This window comes from Pezoporus wallicus, unplaced genomic scaffold (assembly GCF_028554395.1).
Source record: "Pezoporus wallicus isolate ANWC-B61680 ecotype Strahan unplaced genomic scaffold, APGP_CSIRO_Pwel_v1 contig_7820, whole genome shotgun sequence".
NCBI lineage: Eukaryota > Metazoa > Chordata > Aves > Psittaciformes > Psittacidae > Pezoporus > Pezoporus wallicus.
In genome coordinates this window covers 723,978-740,946 of record NW_026641900.1, presented here as the reverse complement: position 1 = coordinate 740,946, position 16,969 = coordinate 723,978, and the positions used below count along the sequence as shown (strand labels likewise).

General features: G+C 37.7%; 1 protein-coding gene across 7 annotated transcripts in view; it reads left to right on the top strand.

The window, feature by feature from the left end:
• BBS9 (Bardet-Biedl syndrome 9) overlaps nt 1-16,969 on the top strand; it is a 259,496-nt gene that overhangs the window by 123,229 nt on the left and 119,298 nt on the right. For all 7 annotated transcript variants that reach the window (XM_057425767.1, XM_057425764.1, XM_057425762.1 and 4 more), the window contains one exon: nt 4,462-4,684. In XM_057425767.1, coding sequence (XP_057281750.1) covers nt 4,462-4,684 — 223 coding nt within the window. The remainder of the gene's footprint in view (nt 1-4,461; nt 4,685-16,969) is intronic.

The following is a 16,969-nucleotide window of genomic DNA, read 5'->3' as shown; positions in this document are numbered from 1 at the left end:
AGGCCTACTGACCTCTACTTTTCTTGTATTAAGAATCACAAGGTGAACTAGAGTTTGCATTCAAAAAGAACCCTTTGCTCAGCTCTTCCATCTAGGAAAGAAAACCACTGTTAGGCTAATAGCTTGGCAGAATTGAGTTTGCTCAATTATCTGCATTAAAATTGAAGAAGAGTCATTGGGTCATCTGGTCAACTTCACTATTAACCACATTCTCCGTCTGCATATTGTGGCATAGGATCAGTGCCCTTTCTGCAGCCTGCCAATTTATTTGCAGTGTGATATCTCAGATGCTGGATGGGCCTCCAATTTTATTGCCTAGAATTTTAGAATAACAAACAGTAAGTTGGTCGTTTACCCTGCAGGGAAAATAATTTTGGAGGTTTCTTCTTATTCAGCAAATGGTAGAATCATCCTGAAAATTAGGTACCCTAGATTGAACCTTATGCCAAAGTGAGGGCAAATGTATAATCATGGTTATACTCAGGTATGCCATGATGCCTGGGGATCCTTAATGATAATATATATGAAATATAAGTTATGTGTACTACTACAGTCTTAGTCCTTCTGGTATCATTTGGTCTTCAGAGTCTTACAGTGTATGTGATTTGGTTAAAAGAAAGTGCCAATCTCTTCCTATTACCTACAAGAGAAAAATAATAATGTATACATGCAAAATAATGAAGGCAAGTGTTTCCCAATGAAAAAGTTAAATTGATGAATTAAATATTTTTCATATCTATTTCAGGTCATACAGTCAATATAAAGAATTTGCATGGTTAAGTAATACGTCTTACTGTGATTTTTGACTTGTATTTGCTGTGGCAGTTATGGCAACGCTTGCTGGTCATAGGATGATGGATTACTGGTATCACGCTTCTGTTGAAGGTGTTTCTTTCAAACCTCAAATATGCAGAATATTACACAGAAAGCCATTAGTGAATATTACAACCATGGCTGTAGAATCATTCTTCATTGTAGGGTATAGACTTGGACACTTTCATTTTCAAACATCTTTTAGTTTTTTAATGTGTAAGGGGTAAAGAATTTTTCTTGTTCTTTCCGTTCTCTGCTTGCACCAATAAAAACTGCTGACGAATGCAGTCTTATTTGCAGCCATCAATTCCTAATTGTATAAAATCACTTTAACAGATTGCAATCAGGAGGGTTTTTTTCCATGTAGAGGTAGCTTTTTGTGTACTCTTTCGCTAATCATAAAGGCTGCTTTGGATTTGAGTGGACTTACTGCATTAACAGTCGTTGAATTGGAGAAGATAGCTTTATGGTCCACTGAGAAACCAGTTTTATGTGGAAATTAGATACAAGAACAAGGGCTGGAAAATGTTAAGGTACAAAGTAAAACATACCTGTGAGAGCCAAGGACAGAATACTAGCCACTTTTAATTTCCTGACTTTCCTTAGCTTATATTTCAGTCTTTCTTATTTAAATGCTCCTTTTGCCTCCATTTATATAGCTTATTTGGAGGGATGTATTGGCCAGCTTCTCAGCTACTGTATGCTGACACCAGTTAATCACGTGTTTCTTTGTGTTTTAGTGGAATTCTAGATTCTGATGTTTGTATTGTCTTATTTTTCATGATTTGTAGTATAATGAAGAGTGCCTGGCTTGATTGTTTTTGATGCTTTGTACATATTAAGTTTCATTGCCCAGTATGTGGGAAAGTAGACAGAGTTTACCAGCTCATTAACCTCTTTAAATTGGCTGCAGAGTGGATTATTTCCTGTTACCATCACAGGTCAGTGGATGGATTACACTCCAATGGACTCTTTCTAGAACATTTGAAGAATGTTAAGCTACCACTGCATTGATTGACTGACATGGTTTTGCTGATCCACATGTTTTTTTCTGGGGGGGGGGGGGGGGGGGGAGGAATCTAAATAAGGAAGTAGTTTAATATTCTGCCCCTCTACTTTGCTCTCATGAGATCTCACTTGGAGCACTGTGTGCAGTTCTGGTGTCCTCAACATGAAAAGGACATGGAACTGTTAGAACAAGTCGAGAAGAGGGCCATGAGGATGATCAGGGGACTGGAGCACCTCCCATATGAAGACAGGGTGAGGAAGTTGGAGCTGTTTAGCCTGGAGAAGAGAAAGCTGTGTGGAGACCTCATAGCAGCCTTCCAGTATCTGAAGGGGACCTATAGGGATGCTGGGGAGGGACTCTTCATTACAGACTGTAGTGACAGGACAAGGGGTAATGGGTTAAAACTGAAACAGGGGAAGTTTAGATTGGGTATAAGGAAGAAGTTCTTTACTGTAAGGGTGGTGAAGCACTGGAATGGGTTGCCGAGGGAAGTTGTGGATGCTCCATCCTTGGTGGTGTTCAAGGCCAGGTTGGACAGAGCCTTGGGTGACATGGTTTAGTGTGAGGTGTCCCTGCCCACGGCAGGGGGGGTTGGAACTTGATGATCTTAAGGTCCTTTCCAACCCTAACTATTCTCTGATTCTGTGATTCTATATCATTGTTCTGAAGTCAGGAATGGGAAATGTTGACTGTGAAAACCTTGCTAACTGATCCTGTTCCTCTGCAAAATGTAAATGCTTGATACATACACAGCATATTTTCAGGACACTATTAAGAGTAGTATGTTTGGACCAAGATGAAGTGCCTGTGACTGTGGTTTCTGATGTACTTGACCACTAGTGAGCATGTGTCCTGAACCTTTTCTTAGGAGGTAACAAGGTCAGGAAGGGTGGCCTTTGCTTCTTTGTGTCAAAAGAAGTACCCTGGCCTTCACCAACACCATAGCTATCTAATTAAAGAAATTCATATACCGTATTTGTTTGACAGTGGACTCCAACAGGGTTTACACCATCATCGTTTCAAATGCTATGGCTACCTAGTCATGAAAATTTGGATATGTAGGTGATTTTGCTGTTCCACTGGGTGTTAGAATGTGTCATAGAAAGAGCTTAAAACCAAGAAGGATCTGGGTTTGTATTAATTACAACTGAATACTTGAGTTTTCTTTATCTATTTTTTTTTTTTTTTAAATGCCTAAAGAGCTCTCTTGGTATCTGTTACCTTAGCACCAGATAGAGCCTGGGGGGGGGGGGGTGTCCAGACTGTAGCCTCAAATACTTCCACAGTCAGGAAAGACTATTGCCAAAATAAGTCCCAACCAATCAGGAGTGTCGAGAGAGCAGACACTACACTAATACTATAGCAATTAAATAGTACTTCCCTCCACATGTAGACAGCACATAAAATTTGCTTATACAGGTAGTTGAACACTGAGAGATGTTATGAGTCCTGAGGTTAGCAGACCACAAAGCCCTGTATTAGTTACTAAATCTGTTCAAGCCCTATAACATTGTCATGAAAAGACATGAGCCGGCTTTGTGAGTGTCTTGCAGGTTCATTAATTACACAAACTTTGCATTAATGACATAATCTTATCACAGACTGTAATTCAAGGTTTAGAGAATCCATCTAAATGAGTCAATTCTGCATTGCATACTGCAGAATGAGATAGATGTCATGTATTAGATTTTATATATTAACCTAATAATCTTGCACAAAAAATAAAGACTTCTGCTATCCAGGATTCTTACTTGAAAGCACATCTTTGATTTGTTCATGTGACTGAAGGCCATAGTAGAGATTAAAAACTGGAACCATTTTAAAGGTGTTCGTCGAGCTGCCTCAGGAAAAGAAACTTTCTTGTCTTTACTGAGTGTTATTTGCAGGAGTAAACAATTTTGTGGCAATACTGAATGTGACACTGTATATAGCTTTTCCTCCTGAAAGCTTTTCCATAGGTAGCTACATGTTTTAACTTCACTGATCACTAAACCGGTGTCTTATAAATGTTTACAGCTTGACGTGGTGCTCTCAGAAATCTAAGTAGCAGCTTATCAGAGCACTGACACATCTCTGCTAATGCTGTGGGTATCATAATTTAAAGTTAATCAGTCTGATAAATGGATGCTGAGTATCTGAGTATCTGCAGCTTTTCGTTACAGTCATGGTGTTCTCTGCCATTGGTGTATTGTCAGAATCTTAAACAGTGATTCCAAAGAATGTATAATATGTTTTTGGCTTTTTTTCCCCCTGGCCTTGACATATGATCAGCATAATGTTATATACCATATATTATATCTGTATTTACATCTCAGTTCTGCTCTTAATTCTGAATGTTGCATCTAGGAACTTCTGGTTTTGTTATTAGTACAACTACTGAATTTAACTATTATGTCACATACTAATCATATAAATGATACTTCTTTGTCAATCTTAAATTTGGAATGAGGAGTATTTCAGTTTTTGCTTGTACAAGCTGAAGAACTGGGATTTCATGACACTTGCTAACCATTAAATTATATTTAATGTATTGCTGTCATTTTCAAACTTTTAGTCCTTGATTTGTTACTTTGTTTTTTAATATGCTATATCATATAATAGTCACCTAATCTTGTTTGATTTCCTTTTCTGTAACCCAGGGTTGGGAAGAAACTGTGGATGCTGCCATTTCTTACTTGTTACGAACTTGTTTGTCAAAGAGCTCTAAGGAACAGGCTCTGTCTCTCAGCAGCCAGTTGTGCATGCCCAAAGATACCAGCAGACTGAAGAAGAACATCACCCTCTTCTGTGATAGATTGGCCAAAGGTGGTCGCCTTTCCTTAAGTACAGACTCAGCCACTCATCAAGCTTCTGTCATGCCAGGTGAGGCATGAGGTACATGTTCACAATTCACAATATGTATTTGTATATTAAAACTAAAAAATATGCACATTTGATAGTGTTAACAGTTTTCACTGACTGTGGAAACCAAACACTGGTTGTGTTGCTGACCAGTAAAATGAGTTAATATTAAGATAATACTAAATCCAAGTTTTATCTCAGTCTCAAGCCAAAAATGGTCCCATAATTGTTCAATAGTGTAACTGTCATTATCTTGAGGAATTCTTCAGTGCCACTTTTCTAAAAACTATTCTTTTTCTTATCAGAGGAGACTCCTATTTCTATAGCAACCAACTTTTAGAAATGTGTTTGAAAGTGCCTAGAACCCTTCTGGCATTGCAGCACTATAGCAATAATCTGGATTTCTAGAAGCTATATTCGATATGTTTGAGATAGGGTACCTTTCTAGAGAAGTTGCCTGAAGCCACATTGAAAAGCTGATGATTATCTTCAAGTGTGCAACTACTTGAAACATGCCCTTCAGAAAATAGCTATCAGTATTTGTAGTTAATCCAAGTGTATATGTTAGCTGTGTGCCGTGGTCTCTGCTGGGCCTGGGTTTGTTCATTATTTTCCTTAATGGCTTCTGTGATGGAATATGGAACATCAGTGTTAAAACTGTGGTTTTGCAGCAAGCTAGCAGTAGTTTCAAGCGCATTGAAAGAGCAGTAGTGGATCTTGATAAAGAGGTAAGAGGTGTTCAGCTGAGACAAGGGCAAAGGACTGTAGCTAAAGCAAGAATCAGACAAACTTAAGCACGGTTGCCATTGAATAAACTCCTGGGGATTATAGTGTGCCTGCAACTGAATAAAAGTCAGCAACATGATCCCATTAAAGGTGAATTCCAAGTTTGGGATGTAATATGACTTTTCATGAGGAGATACATAATTATTTCTTTCTACTCTTCAGGAGAAAGATTCAGTTGAAATTACAGGGTAACAGAATTTAACAGAAGAACTTAGAGAAATTCAGTAGAGTTCAGAGAAGAGCACAAAAAGTATAAATGAAACAATTTTTATTTTTGTTTATTCTAAGCAAAAAAGGAAGAGAAGGTTGAAAAGGGATGTGATAGTTTTCCAGTATGTAAAATGTTCTTATGAGGATGATTAAAAGTTAATGAGAATTAGTGGCTAAATATGATTGCGCGTGTGAGCCACATCAGGCTGTATCATGCACTGTGTTGAATTTGGCAACGTGTAAACGGTTGGATGAGAGGAACGGTGAGGGGCTTAGGGAGCAGTGCCAACCCAAAGTGTGGGTCAGTGCCAGGGAAAGGTGAAGCAGACCACCCAGGTTGTCATGTATTGTGTTAAATGAGTGCAAGAACTTACAGCATAAATCCCGATGTCCTGCAATGAATTAATTTTGTAGCTTTAAAGGTCTCTTATAATATGTTGTGTGTTTTGCAGGATTGCTTTCAGGTGTCAGCTGTTGCTAATTGGAGATTTGTTTAGGTGTCAGTTTGGTTGAGAAGCTGTGGCTTCCCCTTCCCTGGCAGTGTTCAAGGCCAGGCTGGACGGGAGCAACCTGCTCTAGTAGAAGGTATCCCTGCCTGTGGCAGGGGGTTGGAACTGGATAAGCTTTAAGGTTGCTTCCAACCTAAACTATTCTAAGGTTCTGTTGGAGCTCTATTTGCAGTATTGCCTTACCCATGTCCTTACTGGAAGATTTTTCTATTATTTCATATGCATTGTTTTTTCTGCAAATCAAACTGGTTTAGTGTGAGTATTGAAGGTAGAGGTGGCAATTAATGATGTTCTCTGTAATGTTTAAAGCTTTGGAAGCTTTTTAGTACATCCCTTCAGTAACTTTTTCTTTTATACTAATAGTGACTAAATTATCTCATTTTCAGTTCTTAGTGATTGTTTTCCAAAGTGGAATGTTTTTCCTTTCATCTGTAGCAGGGAGTATACCCTGCTGTACTATGCTCCATCTCAATTGCCGGACCCTTTCCTATACATTTGTTACCTAAACAGATGTTTCTCATTCTCTATTTAGATATATGGTATTAGTTTCCTAAACATGGTAGTCTATATGTGACTTGACACTTTGTCTTCATAGCTTTAATTCCCCAAGTTGATCATAATTTTGCTTTGTATAATCATGATTCTGTCACTGAGATTCTGAATGAGTAAATGCTAAATTGAAAGACAAGTTGCTTTACCACATTAAATATACATATGCACCAATAATGTATTCAGAGTCATGCTTTGGAAGACATTTTTTCTATCTTTTTGTTATTTCTTTCATAAGCTTATAAAAACCTTTTTTCAAAATTGTGTTGTGATAACCATGAGTGAATATTGCCTGTTTTGGAGCTGTGTTCTTAATAGGAAAACTGGGATTCAACAGAATGTGTCATATTCCTTAAGGAACATTCTGTTTACGTGCTACTAAACTTGAGGAGAATGTCAGGACTAATTGGAAAAACATGTGGATTTGAGTTCCTGGAAGAATAATATTCATTTTTATATATGTATTAGACATGAACTTTGCTGCAAAGTCCTTGGTACACGAAGTGTGCTGTCAAGAAAGACTATTACTAGTTTGTGCTATCCGAAAAAATTGTGAATTGTGAAAACTGTTAATTGTGAAATCTTTGTTGTTCATTAGGAGAGGGAAACAAGCAGTGTAACTCAGGCATTCTCAGACTTCATAGTGTGGACTTTAACAGAATATTTTGCAAAATGTAGTACTTGCTATTTGTACTCACTGTCATGGTAATGTATCTCAGAAGCAACGGCAATATTTTTTTTTTGCCTGGAGAAGTTAGAACCATGTAGTTTAAAATTGCTCCAAAGTAATTGAGCAGCCTGAAAAAGGCGCAGAAGTCAGCAGGAAGGACTAGACAAGACTTTGAACTACCAGCAGATATGCTGAAAATCACGGCATCACTGTTGGAAAACTTTTCCCGGAACTTAAGTATTGTTAGCCTGAGATTACGGTAAACTGATAGCTTTGCATAGCCCCCCATGCTGGTGCAGAGAAGTGTATTAAAAACTGCCAGTGTAGTTTTTTTTCTCACAGATGTGACATAAGTCCAGTGTTGTTTATCTCCACTGAAGACTGTAGTCCATTATGAAATGTGATTCTTGCTTAATATATTTTCCATAGGTTTCCTGTAGCAATAAATTACTTTTGCCTTTAGCAACCCTTGAAATAATGATTCTAGATATTTTTTTTTCTTAGTTTAAATATATTGGGTATCCATAGAGCTTTTAAGCAATGATTATAAAATCTGTTTGAGGAAAAGCGAAAGAACAGTTTTATTCAGAAAGCCTGCTACAAGTTACCTGCAAGGATTTTATAAACCTGAAGGCTGGTCAGTACTGATCATTGGAACTGGTAGTCCACTGAAGTCAGTGGAAAATACCATTACCCGAAAGACATTAGGCATTTACCCATCTTTTTTGTAGTTTTCCTCACCTGTTTCAAATGTTTCATGAGATGGTACCATTTACAAAAATGTCCAGAGGACATTGGTGGGTATCTGTGATCTCAGGAATTTAAACCTTAATAATAAGTGCCTATTTCTCATTGGAAGTCAGTTTGCTGAGAACTTTTTTCTTAAATGTACCCAGAGACCTTTAAAGTACACTTACAAACACTGCAAGCCAACTCATTTGTATGAATTTGTTGGCTCAGGTCCTTAAATATGCAGTTGGTGTTAACTCGCTTTAGCTGTTGCAATGAAAACTCTGAACTCATCCTTTCTATCTTCCATAAAATCATACAGGTTGGTCCTTAAAGTACCTTGAAGGACTGATGCCCCCAGGAAGTGGGTTATTTAATATGAGTGAAAAAGCAATTTTTAATGTATGAGATACTAAAACTTAAACAGGGGAAGTTTAGATTGGGTATAAGGAAGAAGTTCTTTACTGTTAGGGTGGTGAGGCACTGGAATGGGTTGCCCAGGGAAGTTGTGAATGCTCCATCCCTGGCGGTTTTCAAGGCCAGGTTGGACAGAGCCTTGGGTGACATGGTTTTAGTGTGAGGTGTCCCTGCCCATGGCAGGGGGGTTAGAACTAGATGATCTTAAGGTCCTTTCCAACCATAACTGTTCTATGATTCTGTGATTCTATGCTACAAAAAGACTGAACTCTGCATTTAGATTTTTTTTTTTAATGTTTGCTGGCTACACTTATTTCTATATGAAGTATAGCTTTGTATCACTAAAATATCATGTTCACTAACCTTCATTTTCATAACTGCTTAAAACTTACAGACATATTTATCTGAATCTGAAGTTAACATATGTTTGCATTTTAACAAGTACATGTTGTTTTTGTTTTGCCTGAAGAAGCTGGGGTTCCCATGCCCAGATAAAGGTTTCTCTGTGAAAAGTTGTGTACTGCTTGCATTAATACCAACACAGATCCATCATCACTGTAACAGCTTGTACAAACTTCCCATACTTTTTATTGCTGCCTTAAAGCAAACAGGCATTTGGTAAAAAGTATACTTCCTATCTTTGTAGTTCTTCCTTCTAGTAAGGCTACCAGAGTGGGGTTGGAACTAGATGATCTTTAAGGTCCCTTCCAACCCAGACCATTCTGTGATGGCTCTGCTTTGTTTGTTTTTTGCTGATTTTTCTCAGTTATTTTTTGCATTTCTCCTCTGTCCATCCACTTCACTGGTTTTCTTCTCCATACTGTGCCCTTTGATGTCCATGCAAATGCATGCACAATTTCTTCACCGTGATAGTTGGAGCCTGGTAACCTCATCTCTAGCCACCCAAGGGAGCAAATAACAAGGAGATGTAGCAATAAAAGGGTAGAAGACCCTTTTTCTGGGTGTCCCAAAGAAGTAACTGCAGATTAAATCCTGTGGTATGAGTGTGGATCTATCTGGCAAAGAGATTTTAGCAAGGTTTAACAAAGGCATAATGGAGACTGAAGCCATGAACAGTGTGATCATTGTGTACTTCTGTATCCAATTTGTGCAGCCCTGCATGGCTAAGCTGTTGTGCCAGTTTAAACATAACTTTCTTCTCTCCCTCTAATTGCAGATGATAATCACATAGGAATGATGATAAGAAGTTGCCATAACTCTTGCAGCCCTCAGCATTGTCATGCACTTCTGTTACACTGTGTCATGCCAGCTAATAATGAGACATGATACGGTGTATAATGGGACATGATACGGTGCTGCAGCTTTAATGTGACTTCTGTTACTCCACATGTAAAGTATTTTTGCAGAAATGTATTGGCTGTTCACAAGGAACTGTTCTATCTTAATAGAAAAGCCTAGAAATAAGCAAATAGTAACATATCAAAAATCTTAAACTAATTATTTGGGTTCTATTTTTGAGATTAAAATATGTCCCTTGCCCCATAAAGCTGATGTATTGAAAAGGAAGGGGAGTAGCAATTCATTAGGGAGAATTTTGGGAGTGCTTACAGCAATAAGATCTGTGGTTGCTCAAGAAAAGCTGAAGAATAACTTCTTGGAGCCAGAAACAATGACTGTTAGTCTCTCTGATGGGAATCTTTACTCTCTGTAACTTCTTTCTGTTGTGACTTTCTTTACTCTTTCAAACTTATATTCTATTGTTTTAGTAACTTCAGTAATTTATTTTTGTAGAAAGAAAAATTAAACAATAGAGAAGTTAAATGACTTTCCCAAGGTCATCTCATCTTATGAGCTGATAACACCTGTGCATAAATAGGATTCAAACAGGTCTTGCTGTCTTGGAGTGCAGCTCCTACATATAGTTTTGTGTTTTATTGTTAAAATACAGGTTGCACATGAATAGACTGGGGAGAGCCAGCTTGCCTTGCAGCCTGTTCTTTTATCATTCTGCATGGTCAGATGAGCACATTTAAAAATCAAAATCTGAAGATCAGACATGGGAAGAGAATGAGGCAGAATGTCAGAGGTGGTCTTTAATTTTAATGAATTCAGTCAAATTTCATCAACCTCCTGGACTCAAATGATAGTTCTCTAATTGATTAATTTTCAGGGATTACGTGAACAATGGTAAAGCATTTGTATTAATTTCTTTTTATTGAAAAAAAGATACTGATAGAAAACACGTATTTGTTTGTTTGTTTTTGTTTTTGTTTTTGTTTTTTCCCAGGACATTTCCAGACTCAAGTATTATAAGAAGGGGCAGAATAAGATGGAAGTGTAACAGGACATGTTTGTGTGCAGGGTTGTGAAAAGGTTTTTATCATGTTGTTTAGAAAATCTCCCCATCTCAACTGGTATTACAGCTGGCAAAAACCACAGAGGGAAGGAGTACAAAGGTTAAGAAGGCTAAAGCCATAACATTTCTTCAAAAAAATAAATAATTTAAAGAGGAAAATGTCATGCATAATGAATAAAAAAGAAATCCCGCTTGAGATTTGGGATTCATTCATTTGTTGTACTATGAAATGTAGTTGGCAGTGTTGCAATTCCAACTTGCCTCATCTAAGCACAGGATCAACACATTAGTGCCTTCGTGAGCACAATCCTATTGCTGGCTCTTTACATCAAAATCCATTAAATTTTAATATGTCCCACTTAAGTATAAGTGGTCACAAATGATTCATAATGTTGAGGTAAGCTTTTGGTGACAATAATTGTCAGTTGAAAGAATTTCCCCTAATGATTGTGCTTGTCACTGGGCTTTATTTTCCCAGTTGTTTGAGTCCTTGGGAGACCACAAGCAGAAATAAGCTTCTGAAATCTGCACTTAGAAACTAATTGCTTAAAACTATGGAAAAAGTGTTGCTTAAAGGAGTAAGCATACAGCTTCTGACCTTCTAGTTCAGATGACTCAATAGTAGCAAGTGAAAAAGTAAAACCTAAATAGTTATTTTAAGAGGCTGTAGCGGATGATGTAATCTATTAAATAAAACCAAACTTTTATAATATAGCATAATCCTTGTCTTTAATGTATGCTATTAATAGGGAGTCAGTCTTACATGTCCAGTCATACTTGGATTTTCACTTAACAGGTTTCCTTTAAGTTTTCATTTCCTGTGGTACTTCAAGAGCAGCCTGTCTGATGGAGTGCACTGGTATTTGTATGTGAGCTGTGGGCATTTGAGGAGCATAATTAACTCTGCAGTGTAGATGACATTACTTTTCATTTCCAGTCCCTATCTAGACAAAGACCACCACGAAATTACAGTGATTGTCTACTTTTCCCAAGTACAGCCACAGAAAAGCATACCCATCCACAAAAAGGTATTGGGGGGAAGAATTTACAGAGGGATGGGAGGGGGTGGTGGAAAATAATTTCCAAGTCATCTCTCCTCTCTTAAAATGCTGAAATCGGGTTCTTTTGGAGCATTTCCTTTTATTCCCATACTTTTCTTTTTTTTATATGTGTGTGCAACATTTCTCTTAAGTGGATTTTAAGTATTTCTTTTAATGTGATATATAGCTCAAGCCAGAATGTGTAAAGGTTAATGGCTTATTCATTTTCTTCTGACTGGAAGTAGCATCCTTTAGTCAGCAGAGATGCAACTGTTTAAACACCGGGAGATGTTGTGGCCTTTATTTCAGGTGCCACAACAGATTTGTTTTGCGTTTGCTACTTTGCTTTGTTTTTGGTCACATTTAGGTTGAGTAAACCTGAGTTTTCTCTTACACTGTCATAAATTAGATGCATCTTTGCTGAAATTGCTAGTGTTACATTATTCTGAACTGTTCTGAGCCAGTGTGCTCAGAACGAGGTAGTTACTTGCATTGGGTTTTTTGTATTATCACTGAATTTGGCTTACAGCTTTGGAAGGGAAACTCTTCACATTTTGTTTGATTCTCAATTGAAAAAACAGCAAATTGCTTGAGCTATGACATTATTAATGTTTTTCTCAATATTCAGGTCTTTTTAAAATGAAGTAAAGGTGTCTGTGTATGTTGGTTGATTTCATGATTTTTATTATGTACATGGTGTAAGTAACATGTGTGAGTCTGTGGGACTCTGTGGTGAATTACCAGTGCAAAGCTATATGTACATCACTAACACCACTTAAAATGTATTTGCTCTTCCACATTGCCATAAGGGAGTCTAATAAATCTAAACCTAGTGAAAATTTCATATTTTGTCCATGCAGAACTGATTTTTCAATTACTTCAGACTTTTTTAGAGCCCAGTCCAAACCCTGATGAAATCTATGGGAGTTTTTCCATAGACTTCAGTAAGGTTTGGCTCAGACCCCCACTTTTCAATTTTTCAAATAGATTTGCCAAAAATCTGCAGAGAGCCAGGCTCTTGGAAAAGTTTTTCCTTGTGAAGCACAGCTGGTTTTGAGTTGCACACAGAAAAGTTCCTCCAAAGAAATGCTTTTCTGAAACAACAAAAAAAGAAGTTTTAAAGGTCTCATAACTTTAGTAGGTAAAAGAGTGGCTTTAACTTTTGAAGCTGAAGTTGCCTTTGGTCTTAGTCTAAGCATGACAAATTCTACACTAGATTATTTATATAATATGTAACTATATGATAGAGCTTAAAATGACTGTTATTGTAAGCTAACGTTTTCTTGGGTTGCAAGTTCCAGAGAGCTGCAGATGTCCTTCCTGATAAATTATTTGGTTTTTGCTACACTGCATTTAAGGAGTGATTCCCTGAGCTTAAACTACACTAACTTGAGAGCTCTTGAACTTCAGGGAGCACATAGTACACAACCAGATCCAGTACGCTGCGACACTGGGCAGTTTTCACTGCATCTGGGTCATGAGACTTGGAGATACATGTGGTTGGAGAGGCTGGGGTTTAGAGAGTGTGGGGCACAGCATGTGCCTCAGCAAGCTTTGCTCATACTCTTGCTTATCAGCCTGAGGGTAAAATAGTGGCATTTTAACGTCTTAGGTTATGGATGGCAGACAATGAGGTGTAGAATCTCTCTCAATTTCCCTTTTATTTGTGGCTTGTTTTTTCTTTGAGTGATTACATTCAGCAGATCTGACTGTAGTAAAGCTCATTATCAGTTGCCCACTCCCATGGTCTTGATGGCTTTTTCAGATGGAGAAAAAGGGTGACATCTTCCTGAATCTGAATGCCTGACACTGTTATAAATTTGTGCATCATCAGTATTGAATTTTTAGAGAATGAGAGCATTTTGGAGACCAGGCGTGTTTATGACAGTTCCAGTTTTTGTGAGCAGTCAGCTGTTAAGTCTGCTCATGAAGTTGGTTCAATGGTTCAGCTTGTGTTCCTATGGTAAGTGAAGGTCCATAAAGTCATGTCTCCCTTGCTCCTGTGCTCAGATTCACCCATCTCTAATACTTTTACCTGGTATTTGAGCTGGAAAATGTAAATTAAAGCAAACACAAGGTGCTTCAGCTTGGAGAAGGGAAGGCTCATGGAAGCCCTTGTAACAGTCTAACAGTACGTAAAAGGGCCTGTAAGAAACCTGAAGAGGGGCTTTGGACAAGGGCCTGTAGCAACAGGACAAGGGGGAATGGCTTTAACCTGACAGAGGAGCTTGAGATGAGCTCTTAGGCAGAAGTTCTTCCTGTGAGGGTGCTGAGGTGCTGGCACAGGGTGCCCAGAGAAGCTGTGGCTGCCCCATCCCTGGCAGTGTTCAAGGCCAGGTTGGATGGGGCTTGGAGCTGCCTGATCTAGTAGAAGGTGTCCCTGCCCGTGGCATGGGCTTGGAACTGGGTGAGCTTTAAGGTCCTTTCTAATCCAAACCAGTTTGAGATATTGACATATTTGAAAATTCTTTAAAATAGCTCCTTTTTTTCTAATGGTGTCAGTGGCTGAACCACACGCAGGGGTGGTAAGGAGGCAGGCAAAAGTGAAAATCTCCATTAACTTGAATTCCTAAGGCTGGTTTTGGTTCAGTTAACTTTGAGACAAAGGTTTAGCTCACCCTTTGCTAATTAGAATGTTGCTAAAGCACTACTAAAAATAATGTATAGTTAACTAAATAATGCTGAAGTACTTTTCTTGTAGGGTTATAAAAACCTTCAGCAAACTGATATGAACTGTAGGCTTGATGGCTTTCACATGATTAACGTGGTAGACTGCGTATCTGTGGGATGTTTGCTGCGTATTGTAAGGGCAAATACCACAGCAGGGTGCATTGCCGGTAGCTCTCTGTCCTTTGATGAAAGATGTACTTTATTAATTCTGACCTTAACCAAAGCTTGACCGTTATTCTACTTGGAGAAAATTAGTTAACTGTAAATTAGAGATATCACCGAAAGGGGTGTTACTTCAAAGTTAGGATGTGATTAGGGGGATGTTCCACTGTATTAATTGAGTTTCAATTTTAATGACCTACTGTCTTCTATGTAACAATAAGCAGCTGTGCCACACTGTGTTTCAAAGAACATTTACTCAGCCTTTAAATTTACCATTAGAGATCAAAGAGAAGGTCTGATGTATGTGGATGATGAAGGATGCCTCAATTCGAATGGATGGCTGAACAGAAATAGTGCAACTAGAGGGTAATAAATATTATGAACAGTCTTTTTTAATGTAAATTATGTGGTGCTGAACTATATGAAATTTTATAGCTGCGCTGAGAAATCTTTCATTATTATCTTTAAACTTTGTCAGTGTACTGATAAGCATGTATTACTTCTAGCACTTTTATTTCAAATAAACTTTTCAGTCAAAACTGAGGGGTTTTTAAGTAACAATAATTGCTGGTGACATTCTTGAAAGCAGCTTAGAAATAAATGGATGCTTGAATTACATATAGGAATTTGTGGAGGACATTTCTGAGTAAAGTCTGGTTAAATGATCAGACCGTTTCCTTCCAATCTTAAAATCTGTTTAAATAGATATGAATTAGTAATTCTTGGTTTTCATCTTCTGTAAAATAAAGAGGGTTTCTTATAACCAGAGTAGTCATTAGGGGTATTAGGTTGCTGTTCAGGGGTATTTAAATGAAGTTATAATCTGACATTCTCATTTGAATCAGGTCATTGATAAAGGAGACGATAATGTGACAGGAGTTACACAGGAGATTAAAGTTAGTGGAATACATTATGTTAGATACCCTGGGTCTGATTACATTCTCCCATAAATTGTTGAGAAGAAGGAAATCCTATGGAATAATGTAGAGTTCAGCCAGATGTGATGAGGTAATAAGAGGTTAAGATCTAGCAAGGGCCATATTGCATGTTACAGGTAGGATTTTCCTATGCTGTTATGGTTCTATCCTTAAAGCCCCTATAAAAGTAAGTCAGGTTCTTATGGTGACATGTTACCCTACAAAGGCACTGTATTGTCAAAATTAATATGTTGCAATACTTTCCTAGTCTGAGGAGAACAAATTAACCAGTTCTGCTTGATTATTTCATTTGATTAGTTATCAAGAGTAAAATGCTTGTTGTACAATATCATAACAGATTTCTCAAATATTTTCAAATGAAAAGAACTGGTATCTATGTCAAAAAAGTAGCCTTTATTTTCAGTCATCTTTGCAGCACATTAAAACCAGTGTTGTTCTAGTTTAGTGTAAAATTGATTCTCGTGTGGGTAACTATATTCTCTCTGGCTATTGAATTGCATGTACATGAGATCATTTTGGTTAGTGTAGTTAGAGTGTATATTGTAAACCCTATGAAGAAATATAAGAGGTTCAGTTCATAGTATTCATGGTTAGTCTACTCTGGATTTGGGTGCATGCTATGTTTCAAGTATGTACTTTGTGATTCATGGAAAAATGGGAAGCTTTCTGCAACACAGCGTTGCCAAACCAAGAAAGTGCTTCAGTTCCTGGTTCAAAACATTCCTTTTTAATGCAGATATTAACATCGGTGGTCAGTAACGGGTGTTGAGGGAGGGTTAATTACTCATTTTCAGACCTGTGATAAGGCTATGCTAAAGAGAGCTTTGGTACTCTGGCTTTTTGCTAAGATAAAAGCAAGATCTTTGCTGTGAATGCTTTTTGATTATATTGTAGTGTGTTTGGTGAGTTAACACTTTACCTTGGTAGAATGAAAAAGGAATAGTTGTAGAGGGATCTACAATTAGGAATCATCATGGTAGGTTGCATTAGGAAATTCTTGACAAGCACTAGTCACTAGTCTAGTCCTTCTGAACAGTGAAATTGTTTCGATCAACAAGAGAAGAGTGAAATCCTAGCCCCACTGATGTTTTGCCAATGGGAGTTTTGCCATTGGTTTAATATAGTCAGGATTTCTCCTGTTTACTTGACAGTACTGTATGTTGCTGTTTTACTTTATATTCATGTAGTGGTTGGTAACCTTCTGAGTTGGGACACGTGCAAGTGAACTCTGAAGTGGACTTCTTTTAAAAGTGTCTTGAGAGTATGAATTCACCTCGGGTGGTTCTTCCTTCAGTGTTTGGACAAAAAG